Source organism: Myotis nattereri (assembly GCF_964212035.1).
Source record: "Myotis nattereri genome assembly, chromosome: 15".
NCBI classification, from domain to species: Eukaryota; Metazoa; Chordata; class Mammalia; order Chiroptera; family Vespertilionidae; genus Myotis; species Myotis nattereri.
This window is the reverse complement of record NC_138090.1, coordinates 33,312,976-33,339,372: the sequence shown is the minus strand read 5'-3', so window position 1 is coordinate 33,339,372 and position 26,397 is coordinate 33,312,976. Positions and strand designations below refer to the sequence as shown.

General features: G+C 47.7%; 1 protein-coding gene, 1 long non-coding RNA gene and 1 pseudogene across 3 annotated transcripts; 1 reads left to right on the top strand and 2 right to left on the bottom strand.

Annotated features, from left to right (window-relative positions):
* Nucleotides 1–460: 460 nt before the first annotated feature.
* Nucleotides 461–10,155, bottom strand: HAUS5 (HAUS augmin like complex subunit 5). Its single transcript, XM_081107886.1, has 19 exons — nt 10,010–10,155; nt 9,284–9,346; nt 9,164–9,196; nt 9,020–9,044; nt 8,344–8,449; nt 8,106–8,265; nt 6,741–6,810; nt 6,567–6,649; nt 5,986–6,043; nt 5,718–5,842; nt 5,451–5,514; nt 5,211–5,341; nt 4,851–5,013; nt 4,559–4,639; nt 4,311–4,456; nt 3,933–4,044; nt 3,479–3,611; nt 1,457–1,589; nt 461–1,266 (listed from the first exon to the last, which is right to left on the bottom strand). Exons 1-19 carry the CDS (start codon nt 10,105–10,107, stop codon nt 1,149–1,151), a joined length of 1,902 nt encoding a protein of 633 aa, XP_080964012.1. The 5' UTR covers nt 10,108–10,155; the 3' UTR covers nt 461–1,148.
* A 20-nt stretch (nt 10,156–10,175) lies between these two features.
* On the top strand, nt 10,176–24,253 carry LOC308531039. The gene is made up of 3 exons (XR_013996884.1): nt 10,176–10,617; nt 22,131–22,236; nt 23,696–24,253. It is a non-coding gene; the product is annotated as an uncharacterized lncRNA (long non-coding RNA).
* LOC308531354 (small ribosomal subunit protein uS5-like) lies at nt 16,114–16,712 on the bottom strand (annotated as a pseudogene). The gene has a single exon. The product of its transcript is annotated as a small ribosomal subunit protein uS5-like (transcript).
* Nucleotides 24,254–26,397: the final 2,144 nt, after the last annotated feature.

Here is a 26,397-nt window from a genome sequence, read left to right as displayed (position 1 = left end):
TGGCTGGTCCCTGAGGCATGCAACTTATGGCAGCATTTTCCACTTCCATCTCTACCTCATGCACAAGGGCAAGAGCCGAGTGTGGCCTAACTGGCCCTTGGGACCCAGATCCTCTCACCCGCTCCTTCCCCGTCCCCCAGACCTCCCACCTTATTCTGCTTTCTCCAGGACTCAGATCATCATGACTTCCTTAGTGCCATTCAGCTGTGAGGCCAGAAGCATGACCTCGAGCCCTCCCTTTCTGCCCTGGACTCAAGTTGTTGTAATTCCTGACTCAGGGCTTAATGTTGGGTCCAAGGTGCTCACATCCCAGGGGCCTGATGCTTAAGATAGAGCTGATGGAAGCAACTCTACATGAAAAAATATAGCCCAGGCTAAATTACCCCTCCCCCCAAGAAAAACCCCCCTGCAACCCAGGTATGTACCCTTGTCTGGAGAATCAAACCCACAGTCCTTCAGTGCACGGGCCAACACTCTAACCACTGACCACATGGGCCAGGGCCTATTTTAATAAGTGCTATTGGAATATATATAAAGTAAGACAAAAATGGATCCATTTGCATAAATTCCAAATGGCTCAGAGACTTCAATGTAAAAAACGAAACTATATAAAAACTATTAGGCAATTTCATCTCTTAAATCCTCCTACCCCACCCTAAACCGCACTTTCTCTTTGGCTGTCACACTAGCACATTTGGACTCAGGGCCTTTGCATGCCTCTCACATTTACTGAGGGCGACCTTTGCTGTGTAGCCCTCTTTAAAATTTGACCTCCTACAGCTTGTTTTATTTTTCTCCATGGCCATTATCTTCCAACATACTAGATATTTGGCTTACTTATCTTGTCAGTGGTCAGCTTCCTTATCCTAGAATGTCAATTTCCTGAAAGCAGGGACTTTTAGTGTTTAGAACAGGTGCTCAATTATGCTTTGCTGAAGGTGAAGAGTTTCAGTGGGACCTGGGGTGGGGTCTAGAGCACCCCATTCTCTTGGCTTTGGTGGGATGCAGCAGAACAGCCTATGAGGGGAAGGGCAGGTGTGGGTGGAGATAATGGGCGACACACCCAGGTGATGCTTTCTTTAATACTGAGGAAGGTGAGATGTTGGGGTGAACAATCATGAGGCTCTTGACTCCTGTTTGTGTCCTCTTCATCTGCACAGCTGCTGCAGGATGCCTTGGGCCTGGGCCCAGCGTAACCGCCACTGGGGCAGGGACAGGCCTTGGCAGAGCTCCCCCGAGAGCGTGACTTGGCCTGGCTGATCCCACCTGGGGAAGAGAATGGTGTCAGAGGAAGGCCTGAGCCTTCAGACCCTCACTGGCTTCCCCACATCATGGCCTGCTTGTCACCAGTCTCCTCCTCCTTCCCCTCCCCGTCTTTTCCCCCAGCCCTGAGTTGGCATGTTCCACCCAGCTCAGCCCTACCCCCCATCACCAGTCCTCCACAATCCCCTCTCACCAGTCCCCCACAATCCCCTGCAGCTTGGGGATTCGCTCCAGGGCTTGTTCCAGCAGGTTCTCCAGCTGCTTCAGAGCCTGCCCCAGATTCTCTTTCTGCTCCTTTTCCTGGGATGCATGGATCTGCAGCAACTCTGCAGGTTAGAAGCCCAGGAGGTAGCATTGAGTCCTCTAGTTCCCTGGTGCCTTGCAGTCAATGGGACACCAAGTAAATCTCCAGTCACCTAGTCTTGACCTCAACATCTCTCCCAAACCTCTCCCTCCTCCCAAGTCCTCATCTCAGGGGCAAGCCCACTATCTCCTCCCCCACTTCATCCCGGACACCTCCCGCCGGCCAGACCATGGACCTCCATGACCGACCCTTCGCTTCCTCCCCCTTTCCTACGCATGCCCCATCCCCAGCCTCCCTCTTAGGCTCCAGGCCTCGGTGATCGTCCTCTTTCTTGCTTGGAACCCTCCAAGGCTTCCCAGTGCTCCCAAGCCAGAGTCCAGGCTCCTCAGCGTCGTACTTGAGGGCTTGCATTATATGGCTGCTGCTGCTCACTATTCCTGAGCAAAACCTCGCCTACCTCCCAGGGACCACTTGAGACACTATTTTTCCTCCTGGTAGTCCTTCCCAGCATTCCTCATCCTAAGGTTTCCCCCCTCAGACTGCTGCAGCCCTTCACTCTACCAGTGTTTTCCCTGGGACTGTGATTAGTTCTACTCCCCCTCCACAGCTCCAAAACAGGCTCATATCAGACCTGCAGTGTGATCAGACTCTTTGGGCCTGAATCCTGACTCCAATCTTGCCTTGTGACACCGGGCATGACCCTTACACTTTCTTTAGCCATTCTATGGTCAGTTGTCATTATCTGAGCCACAGGCTAATGGGGTTGGGGCAGATTGGAGCATTCTGGAGATGGGACCCAGAGCTTGCTGACAGGTTGAAGGTGGGTGGGTGGGGTTAGGGGCTTGGGAGGAATTGGATGACTCCTGGGTTTCTGGCTTAGGCACCTGGATCAGGAGGGTAGGATCATTTATTGAGGGAAGAAAATCAGGCTGAAGAAAAATAAAACTGCTTTTGGAGCAGAGGGAACTAAGACCCATTTAGACATGTTAAAGTTCACAATGGCCATGAGGTGGGATGCAGCTGTGCTGGCTCTTGGGCTGCTCTTCACACCACTCCGTGCCCCTTGGAGAGGGGAAGGCAGAGAGCCTGAAGCGCGAAGGCTTGAAAACAGTTTCTTCCTACTTTGTTGATGGTACCCTGATTCATTTCTCATCAATTCACCTCTTCTATCCATTTACCCTTTGATTCTTTGCTGTTTGATTCTACCACCAGGACACCCCTGGGGCTGGACTACTCTTGCCTCTCTCCCCATTGAGCTCTTGGGGCCAGCACCTGGTAGGTACCCACTGAGGGCCTGCTGAGTGAATCTAGAACAACTTTTCTTAGAAATTTCCATTTCCTCATTTGTAAACGGAATCTTAAACGCTTTCTGTCCCTCATGGTAAGCACTGGAAGAGACTGCGCATGAGCAGACAAAATGACTGTAATCTCATACCTGACTATGTCTTCCCAGCAACTCTGTAAGATAGGCTTACTCCACTGAGGAGGAAACTGAGACATAGGGAGATTACACAACAAGGTAGTCCTGAGAAGAGAATCCAGATAGTTTAACTCTACATCCCAGCTTTTAACTATTCAAGCATAATACTGCATGTACTTGGCAATTAGATAGGCAGTCACCTAGTGGTTAGGAGCACAGGCCCATCGGAAGTCCGAACGCCTGAGTTAAATCTTAGCTCTGCCGTCTGGGCATCTACGCAGGTCTCTGCATACAAGTCCCTCCTCTGTAAAAGGGAGAATGGCAGCACTAACCCCCTGGGGCTGCTGTGCAGATGAAACTAGTGAACATGCTTAAAGCACTCAGAGCTCAGCAGGCTCTGTGTCAGCAATGTGTTGTTTGTGATTGGTTCTAGAGGTTGATGGTCCTGGGAATGGGCAAGGATGCTAGATATAGAAGCGGGGCAGGCCTACCCTGGGTGGATGGTCCTGGCGGTAGGCTGTTCTTCATATGGAGCAGATCCCAGCACCGGAGATTACATTGGTCCTGGAAGAACAGAAGGTCCTGGCGAAGCGAGGCAGCCTTTGGGAGGAGCAGCTCTGGAGCCTAGAGGAAGGGGGAAAGGACAACTATCTCGGGTGGGGCTAGGGATGGAAAGATAGGTCCTAGGGCAGTGATGGCGAGCCTTTGGAGCTCGGCGTGTCCGCATTTTGAAAAACCCTAACTTAACTCTGGTGCCGTGTCACATATAGACATTTTTTCTATCTGCAACCATAGTAAAACAAAGACTTACATTTTTGATATTTATTTTATATATTTAAATGCCATTTAACAAAGAAAAATCAACCAAAAAAATGAGTTCGCGTGTCCCCTCTGACACGCGTGTCATAGGTTCGCCATCACTGTCCTAGGGCATAGAGCACTCACCTTCCCCGTGGGTAGCCCCAGAATGTGGCTAAGCACTATAAGGCTGGAGCCCCTTGAGGACACAGGATGTAGCTGGTGGATGGATGGCAGGACTGTAGGCAGGGGCTGCAATCTGGGGGGAAAGTCCAGTTTAGGCGGGGCATTGAGAGGAAGGCTTGGGTTGCAGAGGCTCTGGGGGCTGAGGGATAATTTTGGGAGGTCCAGGAACTTGGATGTGGGTCTTGGGACTAGAATTCCACAGTGGGGCTGAGGACCTGAGCGAGGTCTGGTAGCCTGGGAACACTGGGGTCTGGAATTTTTTTTTGGAGTAGGCGGATTATTTTTTTGGAGTGGGACAGTCAGCCAAGGGAGGGATACAGAGGATGGCCCTCGTCTCACCCTCCAGGGCTGTGCCGCAGCAGGGTGCCCAGCAGAAGGTGGGGCAGATGTTGGGCCGCCTCCTCCAGACAGCGAAGCAGTTCCTGGCTCTGTGGTGCCACTGCCTCAGATGTGGGGACCACCTTTCGCTGGATCAGAGCAAGCACCTGTGGGGAAGGAAAGGGATGGGTGGGGAAACCTGAGATCACTCAGCCCCATCCCCTAGGAGACCTGGCCCTGCCCAGACCTCATTCCAAATCCCAACTCACCTCCCCAGAGCTCCGACACAGGTGCGTCTTGCTGGCTGAGTTGCTCTTGATGAGTAATCGGACCTGTTCCTGTGTCTCCCCCTGGACAACCAGGAGGCCACCAAGACGGGCTGCTTTTCCTTCCCAACTCCCAGCCTCCAGCCCTGCCCTCCCCTTTCCACAGGTCCTGTTTCCTCTTGGAAGACTCATTCTGGGCCTGTTCCCCCACCAGGAGGCCCAGTTCTGGATCATAAGGCTCCCAGCCTGACCCTCCTCCAGGCCCTGCCATTTTCCCCAGAATCCTGCTTCTCACCACCAGCTGGCGCCAGTGCAGGATCCGCTGCTGTTTGGCCTGTAGCTCCTGCAGCAGAAGCTGCTGCCTTCCGACTGCCTCCTCCAGCTCCTGGCTATGGGCGCACAGGGCCTTGAGCTCTGCCCACAGGCCATAACCCCGGAGTCCCAGCACCAATGCCTGCCTGGAGAACAAGCAGAAGAGAACAATGGAGAGGAAGGTGACTAAGACTCACAGTAGAGGAGGGGATGCCCAAGGAGCCACAAAGGCAAGGAGAGCAGGGAGGCAGGGACGAAAGCCACAGAGGCAGAAAAAGTCCAATATTCTGAGACCCCAGGGAGAGAGATAGCCTAGTGGCCTCTGCCCTGGGAGCTCCCTCACCTCTCATTGGCTCCCAGGGCACACCTCTCCACCTCCTCCAACAGGCTCTGGAGGCGCTGGGTCAGGATGTGATGCTCCTTCAGGAGGGGGCCCCGCTGGGTGACCAGCACACTCACAGTTTGCCAGCCTTCCTGGGGCAGGGGGACAAAGTCAGGAGGGCATCATCCCTGGTGGTGAGGGGGTTGAGTGGGCTTTGGGATGGGAAAGAGAAAAGAGTCTGCAAGGGTGCCTGGGGGTCACCTGGATGAGATGCATCACGGACGGCAGGGCCTGGCTGGAGTCTGACTGATCTGGTACCTGGGACCTGGCGATGGGGTGAAACTGGTGAGGGAGGAGCCCCGTCTCCTTGCTTGGCCTCTTGAGGGTAGCCACTGTCCACCCCACCTGGGTTTGGTCCCTGGATTTCAGTTCTGCTCGTATCAGCAGACCACTGTGCCTGGTCTTGGCCCTGTCCCAGCTCCCGCAGCCACCTGCCCTGCCCGACTACGGAAGTACTCTACTACACACCTGGCCATCTGCGTATCTTGGAGTCTGTCCTGACTGCACAGGGACCGAATCTCTGCTTCCCGTTCTGTAGCCAGGTGTTCCAAGGCAGCCAAGACGTGGCTGGGAGGGTGGTTTGTCAGCAGTGTCTGGTGTGGGGAGGGGTGAAGTCAGGGCAGGGCTGTGAGCTGGGACCACAAGGGGACTGGGCAAGGATGAACATTTAGGTCCTGGCACCCTGAGGTTTGATAATGGGACCGTGAGTATGGTCTTTCCTGAAAGCCCCCCTCACCTCCACTGAGCTAAGCCATTGCTGGTAGGAAGTTCCAAAGTGGTCATCTTGAGGGCTTCTGTGGGGTTGGGGGAGGGGACAGCAAATGTTACAAGATATATCAATTCTCCCTCTAATGATCATCACCACCCCATAAAGTGGGACCTGTCCCTGTGCCCAGATTACAGACGAGGAAACCAAATTCATCCATGCTTATTAGACTTGATTTCTCCTCTTATACCAACTTGCTGACCATGGGCCCTTTCACATGTGCTGCTTGCCTGGAACACCCTCTCAACCTTTTACCTTTACTAAGCCTCCTCACCAGAGACCCATCCTCCCTGCTTCCTTAGCTGGGTAGGGTGTCTCTTCTCAGTACCCAGAGCCTCCTAGACTTCCCTATCCCCCAAGAGTCCTAACTGCCTGGGTTGTTACTGTCTGTGATGGGTCTGTCTTCACCTCTTCCCATCTGGGAGCCCTGTCAGGGCAGGCCCTGGGGCTGACACAGCCCAGACACTCAGTGTCTGATGAATTAACAGGCAAGTAACTCCTTCCAAAGCCCAGGTTCTTTGTAGGGTTTCTGGGGGCTCAGTGACACTCACGGGATGCTGCCTCCTTTGGTCTGAGGAATCAGAAGGTTCTGTAGAAACTGGGTTCGGAGGGTGCAGGCTCTTCGGACATCACCCTGGGAACAAGAGGATGGGACATAAAGGGGACCCAGGGGCCCATCTGATCCCAGACTCCCTCCTTTCCCCCCCATGGCCCAGGACTCTTACCAGGACCACAGGCTCCAGGCCTAGGGCTGCCGATGTCAAGGGGCCAAAGGTTATATCCATTTTAGCCTTCCTAGAAAGAATGCAATTGGGGCTGGGTCCCTGGTAGGAGGGAGGTGGGAGAACAGATGTTTGTGTCCCCTCCTGCTGCCAGCAAAGCTAGTCACAGGGATCCCTGCGTCTGAATCTCAGGGGCCATCTCCAAAATTAGGCCACTGTCACCTCCTGGCTGGTTGACATTAGCCTCCTCATTGGTCTTCCTTACTTTCATTCTCTGCAGTCTGTTCTCCACCCAGCAGTTAAATGATCCTGTTAAAACCTCAGAAAGATCATATCACTATTCTGCACAAAACCCTTGTATACAATATATGTCCTCATCACCATTAGAATAACAATGGTTCCCCTAACCGGGTTGGCTCAGTGGATAGAGCGTCAGTCTGCGGACCGAAGGGTCCCAGGTTCGATTCCGGTCAAGGGCATGTACCTTGGTTGTGGGCACATCCCCAGTAGGGGGTGTGCAAGAGGCAGCTGATTGATGTTTCTCTCTCATCAATGTTTCTAACTCTCTATCCCTCTCCCTTCCTCTCTGTAAAAGATCAATAAAATATATTTAAGAAAGAAAAAAGAATAACAATGGTTAACAGAAACTCTTCTAAGTACTTTGCATGACTTAACTCAATTATCATACCTGCCATGTAAAGTAGGTAATATTCTTTCTATAGATCTTTGAAACTGAGGAACACACTTTGCCCAAGGTCACACTGTAAGTGGCCAAACCAGGGCATGAATTGCATTCCAGTGACTCCATGGTGCTATGTCCACCTCTCAACCTCACCTTCTCATGCTCTCCCTCTTGCCTGTGAAACTTAGACTGAACTACACTCCTGGCTGTTCTTCCCGTATGCCAAGCTCAGGGCTTCTGCTCTTGCTGTCCCTCTTCATGGAAGTTCCTTCCCCAACTCAAATGTTACCTCCTCAGAGAGGCCTTCTCTGACCATCCTACCTAGAGTAGCATCTTCTTCTCCCCTTATATAATTTTTTCTTCATAGCACTCATCTCTACCTGCAGTTACTGAGTTTGTTTGCTTTCTAGTTTACCATCTGTCTCCTCTGCATCAGAGTGTAAGCTCCATGAAGGCAGGGTTGTTCCTTGTTTTCTTTCCCAGCAGTGGTGTTCTAGATATATAGGTGGCACCATTCTAGGCACAAATACTGGTGGGTGAGATGACAAAACTTCCTGGCCTCATGGACTTTAAATCCTAAAGAGCAGAGCCTAGAATTCTGGAACTCAAGAAGGGGTCAGGGCAGAATACTGGGGTCTCTAAGGAAAATGTCTCTCCACCCAGCCTGGTGGGCACCTGAAGCCCACCTTTCTATGTCCTGCAGGCGCCCGAGCTGATTCTGTAGCCACTGCATGGGATGTTGGAGTCCACGTTGCTGCCTTCTCATGGCCCCAGCTTGGGCCCGAAGGAGGAGAGCATGCCGCTGGGTGTCTTGCATGCTCTGCAATACCTGCTCCATGGCCATATCTGTGGGAGGAGCAGCGTGGTCATCAGTACCTTCCCAATACCCTTTCTGCTGCCCATCTGTTCAGCCACATGAGTTACCCTGAGCCTCGGTCTCTTGATCCATCAGCTCCAAGCTCTGGTCTAACTCCTGGATCTCTGCCCGAAGGTGGGCAACGGCAGCTTCCAGCTCCGACTTCCGGCAGGCCTGTGGGATCAGGTACAGGGCCAGATACATGGCCTAGCCTTGGCTCAGCCTGGCCTGACTGTCCTTTGTGGAGCACGAGTCTCTTCATCTGCCCAGGGGTGTGGCAGATTTTTTTCCCCTAGGTGGTTACCGTGTCTCAGGAACATTAGAGACCTATTCTGGGCCCTTCCTCTGGAATTAGATCACCCTCCCAACCTGTTTCCTGTCTCTGCATTGATGCCACATCTCTGTCCCAGTCCTCATCTCCTCATGAGCCCCTCATCTAAGAGTCTCAAGATCTCTTAGAAGTGTCCCCCCTGATATCACCTGGACCGCTCCCACATACTAAGTCCCACCCTGGCCTCAGTATCTCTCCCAAACTAATGCATTCTCCTGTCTTCCCTCACCAGCTGTGATGCCTCATATCTATGTTCTTCCCTTTCCCGTAGCTCATGCCTGCCTCCCCTTGACTGTAAATCCTATGAATGTATGGATCAAGGCTGTTTTGTGACCCAGTATCCCCATTATCACTCAATACAAGGCTGGCCCAGAACAAATGATCCTCTCGATCTTGCAGGACATGCTTCTTACCTCTGAACTGTATTTGTGGCCATACCTGAGGAAATGAGGACGAAGTTAGGGAATGACAGGGACTTCCAGGAGGTGTAAGGCTGTGGGTGGGGACAGGGCTGTTTGGGACTGGGGAAAATACGGATAGCTTTGAGGACAAGTTACCAGAGTAGGTTTCCCCGGATCTTCGTGACATTCCTAAGTGGAGAAGTAGGAGGAGAAGTTACTGTGGGACTTGCCTATGTCCCTTCCCTGCCACAGCCGCCCTTCTGCAGCCAGGCTCACCTCTGGCTGCGCACATGCTGTAAGACGTAGGCCCAGATGTCGGCCCCCTGGCCCAGACACAGCCTGTGGGGACGGCAGGTAAAGGTACCCGGGGCATCAGTGTGGCGGGTCCCAGTTCCCCGGGTGGGGGTGGGGTCTTCACTAGGGAATTCTCACTTCTCCCAGGGAGGGCGGATTCACATTTTGGGGTCAAAACATTCCTTCTTGGATGGGTCACTGAGAGGGTGGGCTTCGCTCTGGGTGTGGGGCGGTCTTCCTCCCTCCCTGGTGGGGTGCCTCCTTTCTCCTGGGAGAGGGTTCCTCCCAGAGGCGGGGTGGGGATCTCTGTCATCATTGGACGTGGCTATCATTCCGACAGATTTCGTCTCCAATGGGGTGGTCTTGGCTGACTCGAGTGTCCTCTCTGGCTGAGCTGGGTGGTGGGTGGTGCAGACAGCCTTCCCGACCCAGGAGTTCCTATTTACACTTAGTGACGAAGGGCTTCGCTAGACCGCACCGGTGCCTGCGACCTCGGGCGGCTCCCGGGGCGGGGGTGGAGGGTGAGGCTTTCCGCCCGGTCGTCCTCACTGAGACCCAGGGCCCTCTTCCTGAACACACTCCTGGGGGCTGGGGGACGCCCTTAGAGGGGGCGCTGGCGCGGAGGAGGGCGCGTCTTCCGTAAAGACGGGCTCGCACCCCGGAGGCTCTCTCCTGGATGGGTGGCCCTCACTCCCGAGCGGCCCTCACCTGCGCAGCGTCGACTCCGGGGCCCGGGCAGCCTCGGGCGCCTCCATCTCTTCCGTAGCCCAGCAAACCAGTTCCCGCGCTTCCCGCACTAACTCCATGACGGCGCCTCCGCCGCCGCCCGCGCGCTCTCCGGCGGCGCCGCCTCTGACGTCACGAGCGCGCCGACGGGGCGGGGCGGGCCGGGTCCCCGGCGTCGCGGCGCCTCCCGGGGGGGTCCCGCTGAATGAAGGTGGAAGGGGCGTGGAAAAGCGGGGGACCCCGCTTGCCTTCTGCGTCCTCCCTCTCACTACTGGCTGTTCCCTAAAGTCACAAAGTCCTAATGGCTCACTTGATTTTCTTGACAAAATGGGACTTGCACCCTAGGAGGATGAGAACTAGGCAAGGAGATGCCGAACTTACTGCTCTTTGACTTCAGAAACAGGGATTCTCGGGTCCGAGTGAGGGACAGAGGGCAGATGTCATGGCCCTGTATGGTCCCGCAGGCTTTCTTCCAGGTTCGTCTGTCTGGCCCACTCCATGACATCTGTGCTGGGGCCACCGCGGCGGCTGACAGCCTCAGGCTCCGTGCTCGGAGCTCAGCGTTCAGTGGAGGAGCAGATGTTCACCAGGTAGGGATGGTAGAAAATAAGCAGGAGGGGTGGGTCAGTGTGGGATGCTGGGAGCGTAAGAGGTCTGTGGGGTGCCCCAGGAAGCACGGGACCCTAGGGCTGGAGTTCTGGAGAGCCTGAGAAGGCTAAAAGGCCAATTCCAATGTAACCCTGATATTTGGGGGGGCTAGCAATCCGAATCTGTGCCAGCAAGCCCAGTGTACATTCTTGATAACCTATGATTAAGTCACTGCCCCTTTCCCAGAATTTGGTCTCGAAAGACCTGAGGCCATAAACCATGACACAGCCTCCAGAGGGGGCTTATTAGCACTGGCGCCAAGCCAGCCCCTTAGATATGATCTCAAGACCCCCATCCCAACCCACGGGGATTTTTGCAAAGCCCAAGAAAAGTCCAGAATTCCCATCCCACATTTGGGGGACAAAAAAACCAAAAGGGGATAAAAGAGGGGCTTTCACCATATTGGTTTGCTCAGAATTTGAGAGGCAACCTCCTCTGAGTCCACCGGGGTAATAAAGCTGTGCAACTCATTTCTCTAAGTGTTGCTTGGTTTTTCTCCAGTCTTCTAAATTACAACAAACCCACTCAGCCTCAAGAGAGCCCTGAAAAATGGCAACATTAGGGACCTTTCATTCAACATGATTGCCTAGGTCACCACTCTGTCCTCTGTCCAGTACAGAACCGGACTGATAAATATTTGTTGGGGGGGGGGGGATGGATGTGGTGGGAGAGGTGGTGAGGTGACACTAAAGCTGGGAACTCAGGGAGGAGAGTGGAGCAGAATGAGGAGCAAGGAAAGTGCTGGTCCACAGTAGGGCTGTGGAGCAGAAAGGAGACCGAGTGGATGGGGTTGATTGGCGGTTGGGGCTTGGGGGGATGGACATCCAGCATGAGGTCCAGGACTCAGGGCTAGGGATTAGGTGGAACAGACCTTGAAATGCGGAAGTGAAGGAAGGGGAAGTACTGACAACAATGTGGAACTCTATCTCTATGAGGAGCCAAGGAGAGACATCCAAGGGCTGGGGAGTCTCTGGCCCAGGGACAAGGGGACCATGGGATCACCATTGAGATAGGACAGTGGTCAGCAAACTGCAGCTCGCGAGCCACATGTGGCTCTTTGGCCCCTTCAGTGTGGCTCTTCCACAAAATACCAACTTCTGTGCATGGGCCATGAAGTTTCAATAGCACTGTATGTGTGCGCCCGCACGTGGTATTTTGTGGAAGAGCCACACTCAAGGGGCCAAAGAGCAGCATGTGGCTTGCGAGCCGCAGTTTGCCGACCACTGCGATAGGAAATTTGGGGAAGAAGCTGAGTCGAGCTTCAAATGTTTCATAAGGGCTGAGAAGCAGAAGAGGGTGCCAGGGGCTGATGTAATCCAGGTGGGCTTCCTGGAAACAAGATTAGCGGTTGCTACTCCATGATGCTTGATTTCTCAATAGTTGACATTTCTCTCAAATATCTCCCCTCTTCCACTTTGTGGGCTGTTTTTCTATTTTAAAAAATATCAATAGCCAGCCTATCTGCCAAAAAATTATTGGCTATTAAGAGAATTAAAAGACAAGTTACAGACTGGGATAAAATATTTACAAAAGACATCTGATGATGAACTTGGATCCAAAATATACAAAAAACTCTTCAAACTCAACCATAAGATAACAAATAATCCAATTAAAAATGGATAAAAGTTATGAACAGATGTCTCACCAAAGAAGATACACGGAAGCATATGAAAAGTTGCTCAACATCAGATGTTATCAGGAATTGCAGATTAAGACAATGGGATACATCTATTAAAATGTCTAAAATCTAGCCCTAGCTGGTTTGGCTCAGTGGATAGAGCATTGGCCTGTGGACTGAAGGGTCCCGAGTTCTATTCTGGTCAAGGGCACATGCCTGGGTTGTGGACTCGATCCTCAGTAGGGGGTGTGCAGGAGGCAGCCAATCAATAATTCTCTCTCATCATTGATGTTTCTATCTCTCTCTCCCTCTCCCTTCCTTTCTAAAATCAATAAAAATATATGTAAAAAAGTCTAAAATCCAAAACAACAACACTAAATGCTGTGAGGATGTGGAACAACAGAACTCTAATTCCCAATGGAAATGCCAAATGATACAGCCACTTTGGAAGACAACCTGAATAGATGATATACTGTGTGATTACAATTATGTGACATTTTGGAAAAGGCAAAGCTATAGAGATCAGTAAAAAGATCAGTGGTTGCAAGGGGAATCATGGGATGGGGGTAGAGATGAAGAGATGAAGCACAGCATTTTTAAATGGGTAAAAGTAATTTGTTTGATATTGTAATGGTGGATACATTTGTAAAAAGCCTTAGTACAACACAGAGTGAGCTCTAATGTAAGGTATCAATTTAATTAGTAGTAATGTTCCACTATTGGTCATCAATTGTAACAAAGGTATATTCCTGCAAGATAGGGGAAAATGTGTGTAGAGGGAGAGGAGGTATATGGGGACTTTTCTTTTTGTGGAATTTTCTATAAGCATAAAACTGTTCACACACACAAAAAAATGTCTATTAAAAAAGTATTGGCTGAAAGATGGACTATTGTTTAATGATGGACTATTGTTTAAATATAACCATAACGTAATGACAACTAATCAGATGCACCTTGATTCAAGTTACATAATTATATATAAACTGGCCTGGTGCACGAAATCGTGCACATTAAAAAGAAATTAGTTGGAAGAAATATTTTAATATTGCTGTTTGCCCTTTCTCTATAATAGAACTGTCAGAGATGAAAGAAAATTAGTAAAATGTATGTGAAAATCTCCCTCCTGTCAGAGTCTGGGGTGCGCCATGGGACCCAGAGTCAAGTCCCTGCCCACCTGCACAGGCCTCAAAATTGCGCGAGACCCAGACCTGGGTGGCCCTACCCCCAGGTTAAGCCCTGCAGGGCAGGGGTGCAGCCTCAGGTCCCCTGTCAAGCCCTGCCTGCCGGGGGGAATGGCCTCAGGTCCCCTGGCCCAGCCTCAGGTCCCCTGGCAAGGGCGTGAGGGCGCAAGGGCTCGAGGGAGTGACAACCATTTGCATGTTAGCTCTTTATTATATAGGATAGAAAATGTTTCTGTATGTTTCGGAGGAAAAGTTAAAGCCAAATAAGAGGTAAGTATTAGTGGTCCCCCATCCCCTAACTCTAAAAAAAAAGCCACCCAGGGGTTATTAGACACATCCTGTAAGATACCTAAGAGAGAGCAGAGCTGGTCATGTGACCGTCTCTCCAGCAACCACTTACCATATCACCACCCTCCTCCAGCCTCTATGTGGTGGCTTTGTAATGTGTCAGCTTGACTAGGCTGAATGAACTATATCCTGGAATTACCTTCTCTGTATGTGTCCATTAGGATGGGCTAAAAGATTCTTGGGCCAGATTTGGAGGTCAGAATAAAGTAGCTTCTATTTTGTAGATCACACAGGGTGTGATCTACGAACTGTGTGATCTATATTTTTGCATAAGGGCAGCAGCCAGGCCAGCAATTATTCCACCTTCTCCTGGTTCTTCCTTCAACTTCAACTCCTTGGCTAGGTGTGTGTTTAGCTCCATGATGAAGGATGTCAGCTTCTACTGTAGATGCTCATACCACCAAGGGTAGAGGCAAGTTTGTTCCAGTGTGTCCTAGCTTTCCCCCACTTTACATCTGTCTTCTCTTCCTAACTGCCTGCCATGTGCACTTCGAGTGTGAGTATTAGACACTAAGACAATCTTAGGGACTGCTTAACAACTCCACTAATTGCACAAAGTTAAACCCCTGATATCTTTATCTATCTATCTATCTATCTATCTATCATCTATCATCTATCATCTATCATCTATCTACTAGTATCTATCTGTCTATCTATCTATCTATCTATCTATCTATCTATCTATCTATCATCTATCACCTATCTGTCATCTAATATATCTCTTCTAGTGATTCAGCTTTTCTGATTGAAACCTAATACATTCTGTAAGCAGAGACTCTTTATGTCCTAGAAATCATTGTTACATCAAGCTGTTGTTGGACAAGTTGCAGTGGCTTTCCTTCTCTCCTCTGTGAGAGGAGGGGTCTTCTCCATCCCCAAAGAGTCTGATGCAAAAAGGTGAGATTGACATTTTACTCACAGGACAAAAAACATAAGTCATGTTTTTACCCCATTGTATTCAGTTTGTTCAGTATACTTTGCAAAATGACTTTTGTCTCCAAACTGAGGAGATGCTCAAGGTCAGCATCCCTAGCATTACAAGGGCTTGTTAGAAATGCAGAATCCCTTTCCCCTTAACCCCTGGATTTACTGAATCAAAACCTGAATTTTGACTAAATCTGTCAGTGATTTGTTACATATTGAAGTTTAAGAAGTGCAGTCTATAGAACACTACTTTTGGGGGATAAAACCTTTTTTTTAAAAAATTACCATTAATTGTCGAAGTGGATTCTTACTGGATCCACTTGCTTCTTGGATATACAGTTTTAAAATATGTGATCAATATCTGGCACATCTTAGACCAGTGGTCGGCAAACTCATTAGTCAACAGAGCCAAATATCAACAGTACTTCTTCAAAATAGAATCGCCCAGGCCGAAAACTGACTTCTGCGCATGGGCCACGAAGTTTCAATCACTGTACGTGCATGCCCGCACGTGGTATTTTGTGGAAGAGCCACACTCAAGGGGCCAAAGAGCTGCATGTGGCTCGTGAACCACAGTTTGCCGGCCTCTATCTTAGACCATCCTGTCTTAATTTCCTCATAGCAATGGACATTTTTATGACCATGTCAACTGACATTAACTGAGCCAACTGAGAGACCCAGGAGGTATGGCCCGGAAGATGAAGAGCTGGGAAGATTTGGTAGAAGCCACTAAGGACAACTGCACACCCCAAACAACAATTCTGGCCCAGCTGGTGTGGCTCAGTGATGGAGCGCTGACCTATGAACCAGGAGGTCAGGTTTCGATTCCTGGTCAGGGCATATGCCTGGGTTGCAGGCTCTATCCTCAATGTGGGGCATGCGGATCAGTGATTCTCTCATCATTGATGTTTCTATCTCTCTTTCCCTCTCCCGTCCTCTCTGAAATCAATAAAAATATATATTAAAAAAACAAAACAATGATTCTGCATCATCAAGTGTACCCACACATATTGTGTAAAAGTGCAAAATACACCGAGGAGTGGTTCACGGCAACCTGAGTTCAGTGGCCCCTCCAGGGATGGAGGGAGGACGAAGGGAGCAGAGAAGAGGGGCCCGCAGCTTGATCTGTATCAGTGTCATTTCTAAAAGGAAGAGGTCTGACACAAACAAGGGAAATGTCTACATCTGTCAAATCTGGATGTTACCGGGGGTCTGTTAGACTCATTCTGTACCACCTGTAGATTTGAAAGCTTTTTAAAAAAACAGGCTTAACTTACTTTATTTTTCTTGTATAAAATTATGTGTTGGTCACAGCTGGAGCCTGGGTCCTCTGCACAGCAACTCCGGTGTGAGTCTTTACAAGAGGGTCAGTGAATTCCTGATAGGGAGGCTTGGTGAACACGGTCTCTTTTCAGAAGTCTGGGGTGAGATAGCTGTAGGTCTTAGAGACAGCAGCAAAGGTGGCCTTGGTGAAGTTGCCCAGGGTGGCAGTGCAGCCCCTGGCCGAGGGACAGCAGTCGTCAATACCAGCCATCAGCAGCAGCTTCTTGGGCACAGGGGCTGAGATGATGCCAGTAATTCTGGGGCAGAGATGAGGCACACCAGCACAGAGCTACATCAGCTAGTCTTCTTGTAAGGGATGGTGTGGGGCTTGCTAATCTTGTTCCTCCAGTAGCCTCGCTGCACAGGGACACTTAGAGAGCTTGATCAGGATGATGACTCCACGGATAGCAGTGGCTACTTCCTTGGAGCACTGGAACCGGGTCCTCTGGCCAGCGCGCCTGCTTTTGCATAGGCATATTCTTCAAAACCTCATCCTTGAGAGATGTCCCCAGGAAAAGTCAATGGTCTCAGATTCTTTGATGGGCAGGGAGAAGAGACAGATATTCTCCAGGGATTTGATCTTCATGTTCTTAACCAGGTGACCCAGCGTGGTGACAGGGACCCACTCCTTGTCCTCGTTCATGCCTCCGCTAGTTACACGGCCTCAGCCCGGTCCTGACCCCGCCATGACTTTGGCCCTGGATGCTGCTGCCAAATCCTCCATGGAAGCTGCTGCAGCCTCCCATTCCAAGGCCCCTGGAATTCCAGGCCTTCCTGTAGCACTGGTGTCATCTGCATTTGGTGTTTCCTTGGAGAAGAAGCAGATTTGAAACCTTTATCTAAATAAATTTAAAAATTCAGTTTTTTACTTTTTTAAAAAAATATATATTTTATTGATTTTTTACAGAGAGGAAGGGAGAGAGATAGAGAGTTAGAAACATCGATGAGAGAGAAACATCGATCAGCTGCCTCCTGCACATCTCCCACTGGTGATGTGCCCGCAACCCAGGTACATGCCCTTGACCGGAATCGAACCCGGGACCCTTGAGTCCGCAGGCCGACGCTCTATCCACTGAGCCAAACCAGTTTTGGCAAGTTTTTTACTTTGTTAACAGTATTACAGATACCTCCCATTACCCGCCTCCTACTCTTTGCTCCACTCCACCCAACGCCTGCCCACCCTACATCCCACTATTGTCTGTGTCCATGGGCTATGCATACTAGTATGTATTCTTTGATTAATCTCTTCCCATTCCCCACCACACCCTTCCCTCTGAGATCTGTCATCTTGTACCATTTATTCATATTTCTGGATGTATTTTTTTTCTGGACGTATTTTGATCATCAGCTTATTTTGTTAATTAGATTCCACATATAAGTGAGATCATGTGATATTTGTCTTTCTCTGACTGTCTTTTTTTGCTTAGCATAATAATCTCTAAGTCCATCCATACTGTCTCAAAGGGTAAGAGAGCCTTCTTTTTAATAGCCGCATGGAATTCCATGGTGAAAATGTACCACAGCTTTTTTTTTTTATCCACTCATCTACTAATGGACACTTGGGCTCTTTCCAGATCTTAGCTACTGTAAATTGCGCTGCTATGAACATAAGGGTGCATATATTCTTTCTAATTGGTGTTTTGGGATTCATAGGATATATTCCTAGAAGTGGGATCACAGAGTCAAATGGCAGCTCCATTTTTAATTTTTTTTTAAGTTACTTGTTTGTTTGTTTGTTTATTTATTTATTTATTATTGATTTCAGAGAGGAAGGGAGAAGGAGAGACAGAAACATCAATGATGAGAGACAATCACCGATTAGCTGCCTCCTGCATGCCCCCTACTGGGGATCAAGCCTGCAACCCGGGCATGCGTCCTTGACTGGAATAGAACCCACACCCTTTAGGCCGCAGGCCAACTCTCTATCCACTGAGCCAAACCAGCTTGTGCCATTTTTAATTTTTTGAGGAAACTCCACAGTGGCTGCACCAATCAGCATTCCCACCAGCAGTGCTAGAGGGTTCCCATTTCTCCATATCCTCACCAGCACTTGTTTGTTGATTTCTTGATAGTAGCCATTCTGACAGGTGTGAGGTGATACCTCATTGTATTTTTAATTTGCATCTCTCTGATGATTAGTGACGCTGAGCATTTTTTCATGTTTATTGGCTATCTGTATGCCCCCTTTGAAGAAGTGTCTATTCAGGTCCTTTGCCCATTTTTAAATTGGATTGTTTGTCTTCCTTTTGTTGAGTTGTAGGGGTTCTTTCTATATTTTGGAAATTAACCCCTTATTAACAGTTTGTTGGTGGTTTCTTTTCATGTGCAGAAGCTTTTTAGTTTGATGTAGTCCCATTGTTTATTTTTCCTTTGTTTCTCATGCTTCAGTAGATGTATTGTCAAAAACATTGCTATGTGAGATGTCTGAGATTTTACTGCTTATGTTTTCTTCTAGGGCAGTGGTTCTCAACCTTTCTAATGCCGCGACCCTTTAATACAGTTCCTCATGTTGTGGTGACCCCCAATTTCATTGTTACAAATTGAACATATTAAAGCATAGTGATTAATCACAAAAACAATATGTAATTATATATGTGTTTTCCAATGGTCTTAGGCAACTCCTGTGAAAGGGTCGTTTGACCCCCAAAGGGGTCGCGACCCACAGGTTGAGAACCACTGTTCTAAGGTTTTTATGGTTTCACGACTTACATTTAACTCGTGGAGTATGATGGTGGCTGTAGGTTTGTCATATATGGTATGACCTTTATTCTGTTGAGGTATGATCCCTCTATTCCCACTTTTCTGAGAGTTTTTATCATAAATGGGTGCTGGATTTTGTCAATGATTTTTTTTTGGCCTTTATTGATAGGAACGTGTGATTTTTATCCTTAGTTTTATTTATGTGATGTGTCACAATACAGTAATTGATTTGCAAATATTGTACCAGCCTTGCATCCATGGAATAAATCCCACTTCATCAAGGTGTATGATATGATCTTTTTAATGTATTGCTGGATCTGATTTCCTAATATTTTGTTGAGAATTTTATCATCTTTGCTCATCAGGGATATTGGCCTGTAATTTTCTTTCTTTGTAGTGTCTTTATCTGTTTTTGGAATTAGGATAATCCTGGCCTTGTAAAAAGAGCTTGGAAGTCTTCCCTCCTCTTGAATTTTTTGAAATACTTTGAGGAGGATAGGTGTTAGTTCTTTGAATATTTGGTAAAATTTGCCTGTAAAACCATCCAGTCCAGGACTTTTGCTTGCTGGGAGTTTTTTTGATTACTGCTTCAATTTCATTAGTTGTTATTGGTCTATTCAGGTTTTCTGATTCTTCCTGATTGAGTTTTAGAAGATTGTATGTGTGGGAGCCCTAATCAAAGTATGCCGAATGTTCAAGGCCAGTTGGAGTGTGGGGGCCCTGTTCAGAGTATGCCGGATGTTCAAGGTCAATATGAGCAAGGACACAGTGATTGTATTGTATATGAAAGGTTTAGAGTTGGGCTGGGGTTGCACAGAACTGACTCAAGGCTCAGTGTAGTAAAAAAGATAGTTATTGCCAAAACCGGTTTGGCTCAGTGGATAGAGCGTCGGCCTGCGGACTGAAGGGTCCCGGGTTCGATTCCGGTCAAGGGCATGTGCCTGGGTTGCGGGCATATCCCCAGTGGGAGATGTGCAGGAGGCAGCTGATCGATGTTTCTCTCTCATCGATGTTTCTAACTCTCTGTCTCTCTCCCTTCCTCTCTGTAAAAAATCAATAAAATATATTAAAAAAAAAAAAAGATAGTTATTTAAGGCACCTGGGTGCAGGTGGGCTGAGTCCGAGAAAGGAGTCAATGCTGAATGGGAAGGGAGCAGGCTTTTTATGTGCGTAGGGAGAGCTGCAGATGGTTTGGCTTGACACACATATCAGAACCATGCCCCTGGTGGTAGTTTTAGAGTCTTGCCCTTTGTCCTTCTGCTGGCTCCAGACTCCTTCCTCCTGGAAGCTGTTCAGGGTTATGGTCTTCAGGAATTTCTATAAAATAACCAATCAAGAGAAGCATGTTTGTGCAAGGCTTAGGCCTGCAGAACAAGCTTTCTTTTGTTAGCCCCTGCTGAATTAGAGCCCTGTGTCTTGATTAACCCTTTCAGTATACACTGCGCTGGCATACTTTTCTATAACCCAAATACTGATGTCACTATTTGGCAAGAAGCCTCTTTTTGTCTAAACTGGCATAAAGATGTGTTGTTGACCAGCCAGTGTGGGGCTGCTTAGTATGGCTCATGTGTTTGCTACTGTATTAGTAAGGGCTGCCTTGTATGGCTACTTTGTGAAGCTACTTTGAAGAAATGTTTTGTCTGATGGTCTTAGTAATGGCTACTTGGTCAGCAATAATGACTCTTCTATATGCCTACAACTGCTCATATCTTCTCAGTCCAATACCCGGCATCTGTGAAGGTCCAGTTCCTAGCAGAGAAAGACCTGTGCTCCCACAGTATGTTTCTAGAATTTTGTCCATTTTGCCCACGTTGTTCAGCTTATTGACTTATAGTTGTTCGTTTTATATATATATATATATATATATATATATATATATATATATATTTACAATTCTTTGTATTTCTGTGATCTCAGATATTACTTCGTCTCTTTCATTTCTGATTTTATTTATTTGGGCTCTTTTTCTTTAAAAAAAATCTTTATTGTTGAAAGTATTACATATGTCCCCCTTTTCCCACCACTGACCCCTCCCTGGCCCAGGCCTTCATCACCCTGTTGTCTATGTCCATGGGTTATGCATATATGCATAGAAGTTGTTTGGTTGATCATCTCCCACCCTCCCACCCTCCCCTGCCTTCTGCCTGAGTTTCTGCATTCTGTTCCATGCTTCCATGTCTCTGGATCCACTCCATTCATCAGTGTATTTTGTTACTTAGATTCCACATATGAGTGAGATCATGTGATACTTGTCTTTCTCTGACTGGCTTATTGCACTCACCATGATACTCTCCACGTCCCTCCATGCTGTCTCAAGGGGTAAGAGATTCTTCTTTTTTACTGCTGTATAGTATTCCATGGTATATTCCAGAGCTTTTTTATCCACTCATCTACTGATGGGCACTGGGCTCTTTCCAGATCTTAGCTATTGTAAATTGAGCTGCTATGAATATAGGGGTGCATACATTCTTTCTGGTTGGTGTTTTGGGATTCTTGGGATATATTTATAGAAGTGGGATAACTGGGTCAAATGACAGTTCCATATTTAAATTAAAAAAATATTTTTATTGATTTCAGAGAGGAAGGAAGAGGGAGGGAGAGACAGAAACATCAATGATGAGAGAGAATCATTAATCAGCTGCCTCCTGCATGCCCCACACTGAAAATCAAGCCCACAACACAGGCATGTGCCCTGACCAGGAATCAAACCATGACTTCTTGGTTCATAGGTCAACACTCAACGCTGGCTGGGCCATATTTATGGTGAGCATTGAGGATTGGGGTTTGGGCCCTGGTGGAGCCACCACAGGTACAGATCTTGGTGAAGAATTTGCCTAACCCTGCAGATATTCCAGGCAGGCCTGAGGGCAGCTGGATGGCTTGGCTTCTCTGCCCTGAGGGGCACATTAAGACTCAATCATGAAATTCCAGCAAAGGAGGTCAATTGCTAATCTTGTTGTGTTTTGCAAATGAAACTAGACTTAATGCAATAGATAAATTGATCTTAATTTGATTCTTTAATAAATATAAGGGTGATTTTAGGGAGAAAAATTATATTTCAATAGGCAATTATTAGAATTGAAATGGTTTTTTTTTTATTGCTTAAAGTATTACAAAGGGTATTACATATGTGTCCTCCCCCCCCCCCCCCCCCCCGCCCTTGACAGTCCCCTAGCCTTCCCTATCCCCCAGTGTCTTATGTCCATTGGTTATGCTTATATGCATGAATACAAGTCCTTTGGTTGATCTCTTACCCCCCAGAATTGAAGTGTTTGTTGTTTTGTTTTTTGTATGTTTTGTTCCTTCCACCGGACTGTTTGTCGTAATTCTTGCTGTTCTAACTTTTGAAATTTTATAACAGTTTGTCTCTATCAGACATGAGCAGAGCAAGGACGATGGACCAACTGGAGGAGTAATGGATGGGACCCTGAGACGTGCTTCTCACCACTCCAACGGCTCTGAAGCTGGTAATGGAGGAACCTATGTAGATTCTCTCTCCCTCTTCCTTCTTCTAAGAAAGCCAACAGGTTTTAGAACAGCTAATGAAGATAGGATCAATTGCCGAAACCGGTTTGGCTCAGTGGATGGAGCGTCGGCCTGCGGACTGAAGGGTCCCATGTTCGATTCCGGTCAAGGGCATGTACCTGGGTTGCGGGCACATCCCCAGTGGGAGATGTGCAGGAGGCGGCTGATTGATGTTTCTCTCCCATCGATGTTTCTGGCTCTCTGTCTCTCTCCCTTCCTCTCTGTAAAAAATCAATAAAATATATTAAAAAAAAAAGATAGGATCAATTAGTGTAAAAAGAAGAGGTGGGAATTTGTAGGAAATGGATCTCTGTGATCCATCTCCAGCATGGTTGGCTTTTGATGGAATTTACTGAATTTCCCCAGGGCAAACAGAATGTAGGGAGGAGGGAAGAGAAACAAAGAACTCACAGGGGCCAACATCATGGTGGAAACCCTGGAGGTGTCTGCCTCAGCTAGCCGAGGGAGTGGAGGCAGCTAGAAAGGCCTCAGCCCAATATTTTAAATGGTCCAATGGGAGACAGCAAGACCTAGGGGACATATGAGGAAACAGGTGACCCCGTAGTACTCAGCCAATGAGGAACAGAGGAGGGACTAAATAAATAGGCTACGATTGATACTCCATGTGTGTCTGTACAATGAGATGGACACTGGCTCTCAGCAGTTCCAGTTTTGGAAGCTGAAAAGTCCAAGATCAAGGTTCTGACAGGTTTTGGTTTTTGGTGATGATTCTCTTCCTGGCTTGCAGATGACCACTTTATTTCTGTGCCTTCTAGTGGCCTTTCCTCTGTGTGCCTTTGCAGTCAATCGCCCCTTTTCTTGAAGGATATTGTTTGTTTGTGCATAGGTAACTACAGTGGGGCCTTGACTTACGAGTTTAATTCGTTCTGAGACTGAGCTCGTTAAGGAGCTCGTTAACTCAAATTACTCTATCAACTCAATGCAAAAAATCTGCCGAGAGACAGCTGGCATCTCAAAAAACTCGTTAGTCGGGACACTCGTTAAGTCAAGGCCCCACTGTATTGTCCCATCCTGTAGAATCCCAGAAGTCTTAACAGCCTTCTTGCATTCTGTCTCATTTTTTAAAATTTAAAGTCTTTTAAAAAGTGGGAAAGAACAATCTGGTTGTTCTGTGGAGGGTGCATAAGAGGAAACTGAGGCTGGGACAGGGAACCAGAGAAGGTGATGACAGTGTTGAAGCATAGCAGGGGCAGGTGGGAGAGGTACTGAGGAAGAGTGGAGGAAACTTATCCACAGCTTAAAATCTTTCCGGAGAGGAAAGCAGTGTTCTCATTGGGGTACTACTGATAGGGGCAGAAGTAGAACGTTGGGGAACCAACTAGAATTGTAAGAAATATTAATCATACTCTTTTAACCATGATTGTTTTGTTCTGATTAAAGAAGACACATTCTAACCTGGCTGGAAGTTGCAGGCGGGACTTGGGAGCTCACCTGGAAATGTGACCCATACTCTACATCCAGGAGCTGCTTATTATCATGTAAAGATTAACAACCTTGTTGCTGAAACCAGAGTCTCTAGGCCAGGGGTGGGCAAACTTTTTGACTGGAGGGCCACAATGGGTTCTTAAACTGGACCGGAGGGCCGGAACAAAAGCATGGATGGAGTGTTTGTGTGAACTAATATAAATTCAAAGTAAACATCATTACATAAAAGGGTACGGTCTTTTTTTTTTTTTAGTTTTATTCATTTCAAACAGCCGGATTCGGCCAGTGGGCCGTAGTTTGCCCACGGGTGCTAGCTCTTTGCATATCGGCAGCCCACATTATCTGTAAACTGCCCACTTGGCATACATACACTTTTGGCTACTTCCCCATGTAGTCTTCATCCTCTTACCCAATATAAGCAGCTGGTTTATGGTGGAGGCAAAGCAGGTTTTTGTGGATGACCTGTTGCTCTCCCATACTGTGGCATTATTGGAATAAACACTCATATGATTCAACCCTGTCTCTGCTTAATTGGCTCAGGTAGTGACAGGCAGCCCAGACCCATTGGTTGTCCGGTTACAGTACTTACCTTCCACTTCTGGGATTTTATTCCTGCTGTGCCCCCTCCCTCAGTCACACTTATTCCTTATCTTCAATATTACCTCCTCCTCAGATGTGCTCTCTCAGGGAAGCCTGCTCTGCCCCTTCCCAGGTTTGCTGGGTTACCTCCTCTGGACCCAGAGCTAAATCTCTTTTTGGATTAGCAATGTCTGAAAACCCAATTCAAAGTAGTTTTTCCCCTCCCAAATAAGAAACATCTTGGCGCTCACATTGTTTTAAAAAAACTGGTGCAGGTGAGGTGTATTCAGCAGCTCAAACACTGGAAGGCACTTAGAATGAGCAAAACCCTCTGTAGTCTGACTGACAGGGTTTTTTTTTGTTTGTTTTTTTTAAAATATATTTTATTGATTTTTTACAGAGAGGAAGGGAGAGAGATAGAAACATCGATCAGCTGCCTCCTGCACATCTCCCACTGGGGATGTGCCCGCAACCCAGGTACATGCCCTTGACCAGAATCGAACCTGGGACCTTTCAGTCCGCAAGCCGACGCTCTATCCACTGAGCCAAAGCGGTTTGGGCAACAGGGTTTGAATCCTGACTCCACCACTCACAGGCAGATAAGTTTGGGCAAGGCTCTCAATCTCTCTGGCTTCAGTTTTCTCATTTATGAGTTGGGGACAATAACAACACCTACTTTTCAGTATTGTTGTGGCATTTAAATGAGATAATATGCATAAGCTCTTTGAACAGTGCTTGAACACAAGTGACTGTTAATAGCGATGGGCTATGATGATGATAATAGCGAAGTTGAGGACCCAGTTTCCTGTTCTTCCACTTTCTATTGTTTTCTTCTTGGCTCTTCCTAAGTTCTGGCAACCCCAGGCTCTTCCACTTGATTGAAAACTGGTTTACCCTGCACCCTTCAAGGTGAGGGAGAAAGATGTGGTTTTAGAGGCTAACATGGAAGAGGAAGGCTGCTTCTCTTTAGTATAAACTTCTGGAGACCATTTAAGTTTCATTGGCTCAGGATGGTTCACATGCCTACTGTTGAACCAATCTCTGAGCCAGAATATGGTTCCCAAACCTTATAATGACTGCTATGCTGTACCTCCCCAGACTTATTTCTTACCTCCTTCCCCAGATCACACAAAGGGAGCTCTGTCCTTCCAGCTCCTAATACCATGAGGCAATGGACTGAGAGCAAAAGGGTAAGGCTCTTCAGGGCCAAAGCTTAGTTGTAACAATTCCCCCTGCTTTACTGAGGTGTAACTGCCAGATGAAATGGTAATATATTTAAAATGCATAATGTGGTGATTTGATATATGTATGCATTGTGAAATTATGAGCATAATCAAGTTAATTAACACATCCATCATCTCACATAGTTACTTATTTTTGTTACTTTTTATTTTGGTGAGAATGCTTAAGATCTACTCTCTTAGCATATTTTAGTATACAGTACAGTATTGTTAATCATATTCACCATTGTTAGGTCGGAGAGAGCCCAGGATCAGATACATGCAGACCTGTGACGAGATAATGGACTACCCCTGGCATTTCTAACAGATCAGCATGCCAGTCACAGATACTGGCTTCTCCACGACCCCCACACAGATACTGACTCATTCCTGAATACCTTGCTGACCCCCCTGCAGCTGAAACTTCCTCAACTGAATACCTCAGCTCATGTCCCCGCCCCTCACCCAACTGCAGTATAAAAAAAGCGCCCCCCTCCCTTTGGCAAATCCACGTGCCCTGTCCTTGGGGGTACGTGGGTCTCCCGGGGATGCAGAAATAAACCTTTTCCTTTCCTTTCTTTTCTGATTCACTGGACTCTCTATTTCTTACGCCGCCTCCTGAGCCACCTAACCTAACAACCATGTTATACATTAGAATCTCAAACCTTATTCATTTTATAACTGTAAGTTATACATTTTTACCAGCTTGTCCCCATTACCCCCACCCTCTAGCCCCTGAAAACCATCATTCTACATTCTGTTTCTATGATTCCACATATAAGTGCTAACACACAGTATTTGTCTTTCTCTGACATATTTCACTTAGTATAACACCCTTAAGGTCCATCTATTTGCCAA

Coding starts and splice junctions, on each gene's coding strand:
- HAUS5 (XM_081107886.1), bottom strand. CDS start 10,107: ATGGAGTTAGTGCGGGAAGCGCGGGAACTGGTTTGCTGGGCTACGGAA. Junction 8,266..8,343: donor TCAAGAGACCGAGGCTCAGG/GTAACTCATGTG, acceptor CTCCTCCCACAG/ATATGGCCATGGAGCAGGTA. Junction 6,811..8,105: donor CGCCTGCAGGACATAGAAAG/GTGGGCTTCAGG, acceptor CATTCTTTCTAG/GAAGGCTAAAATGGATATAA.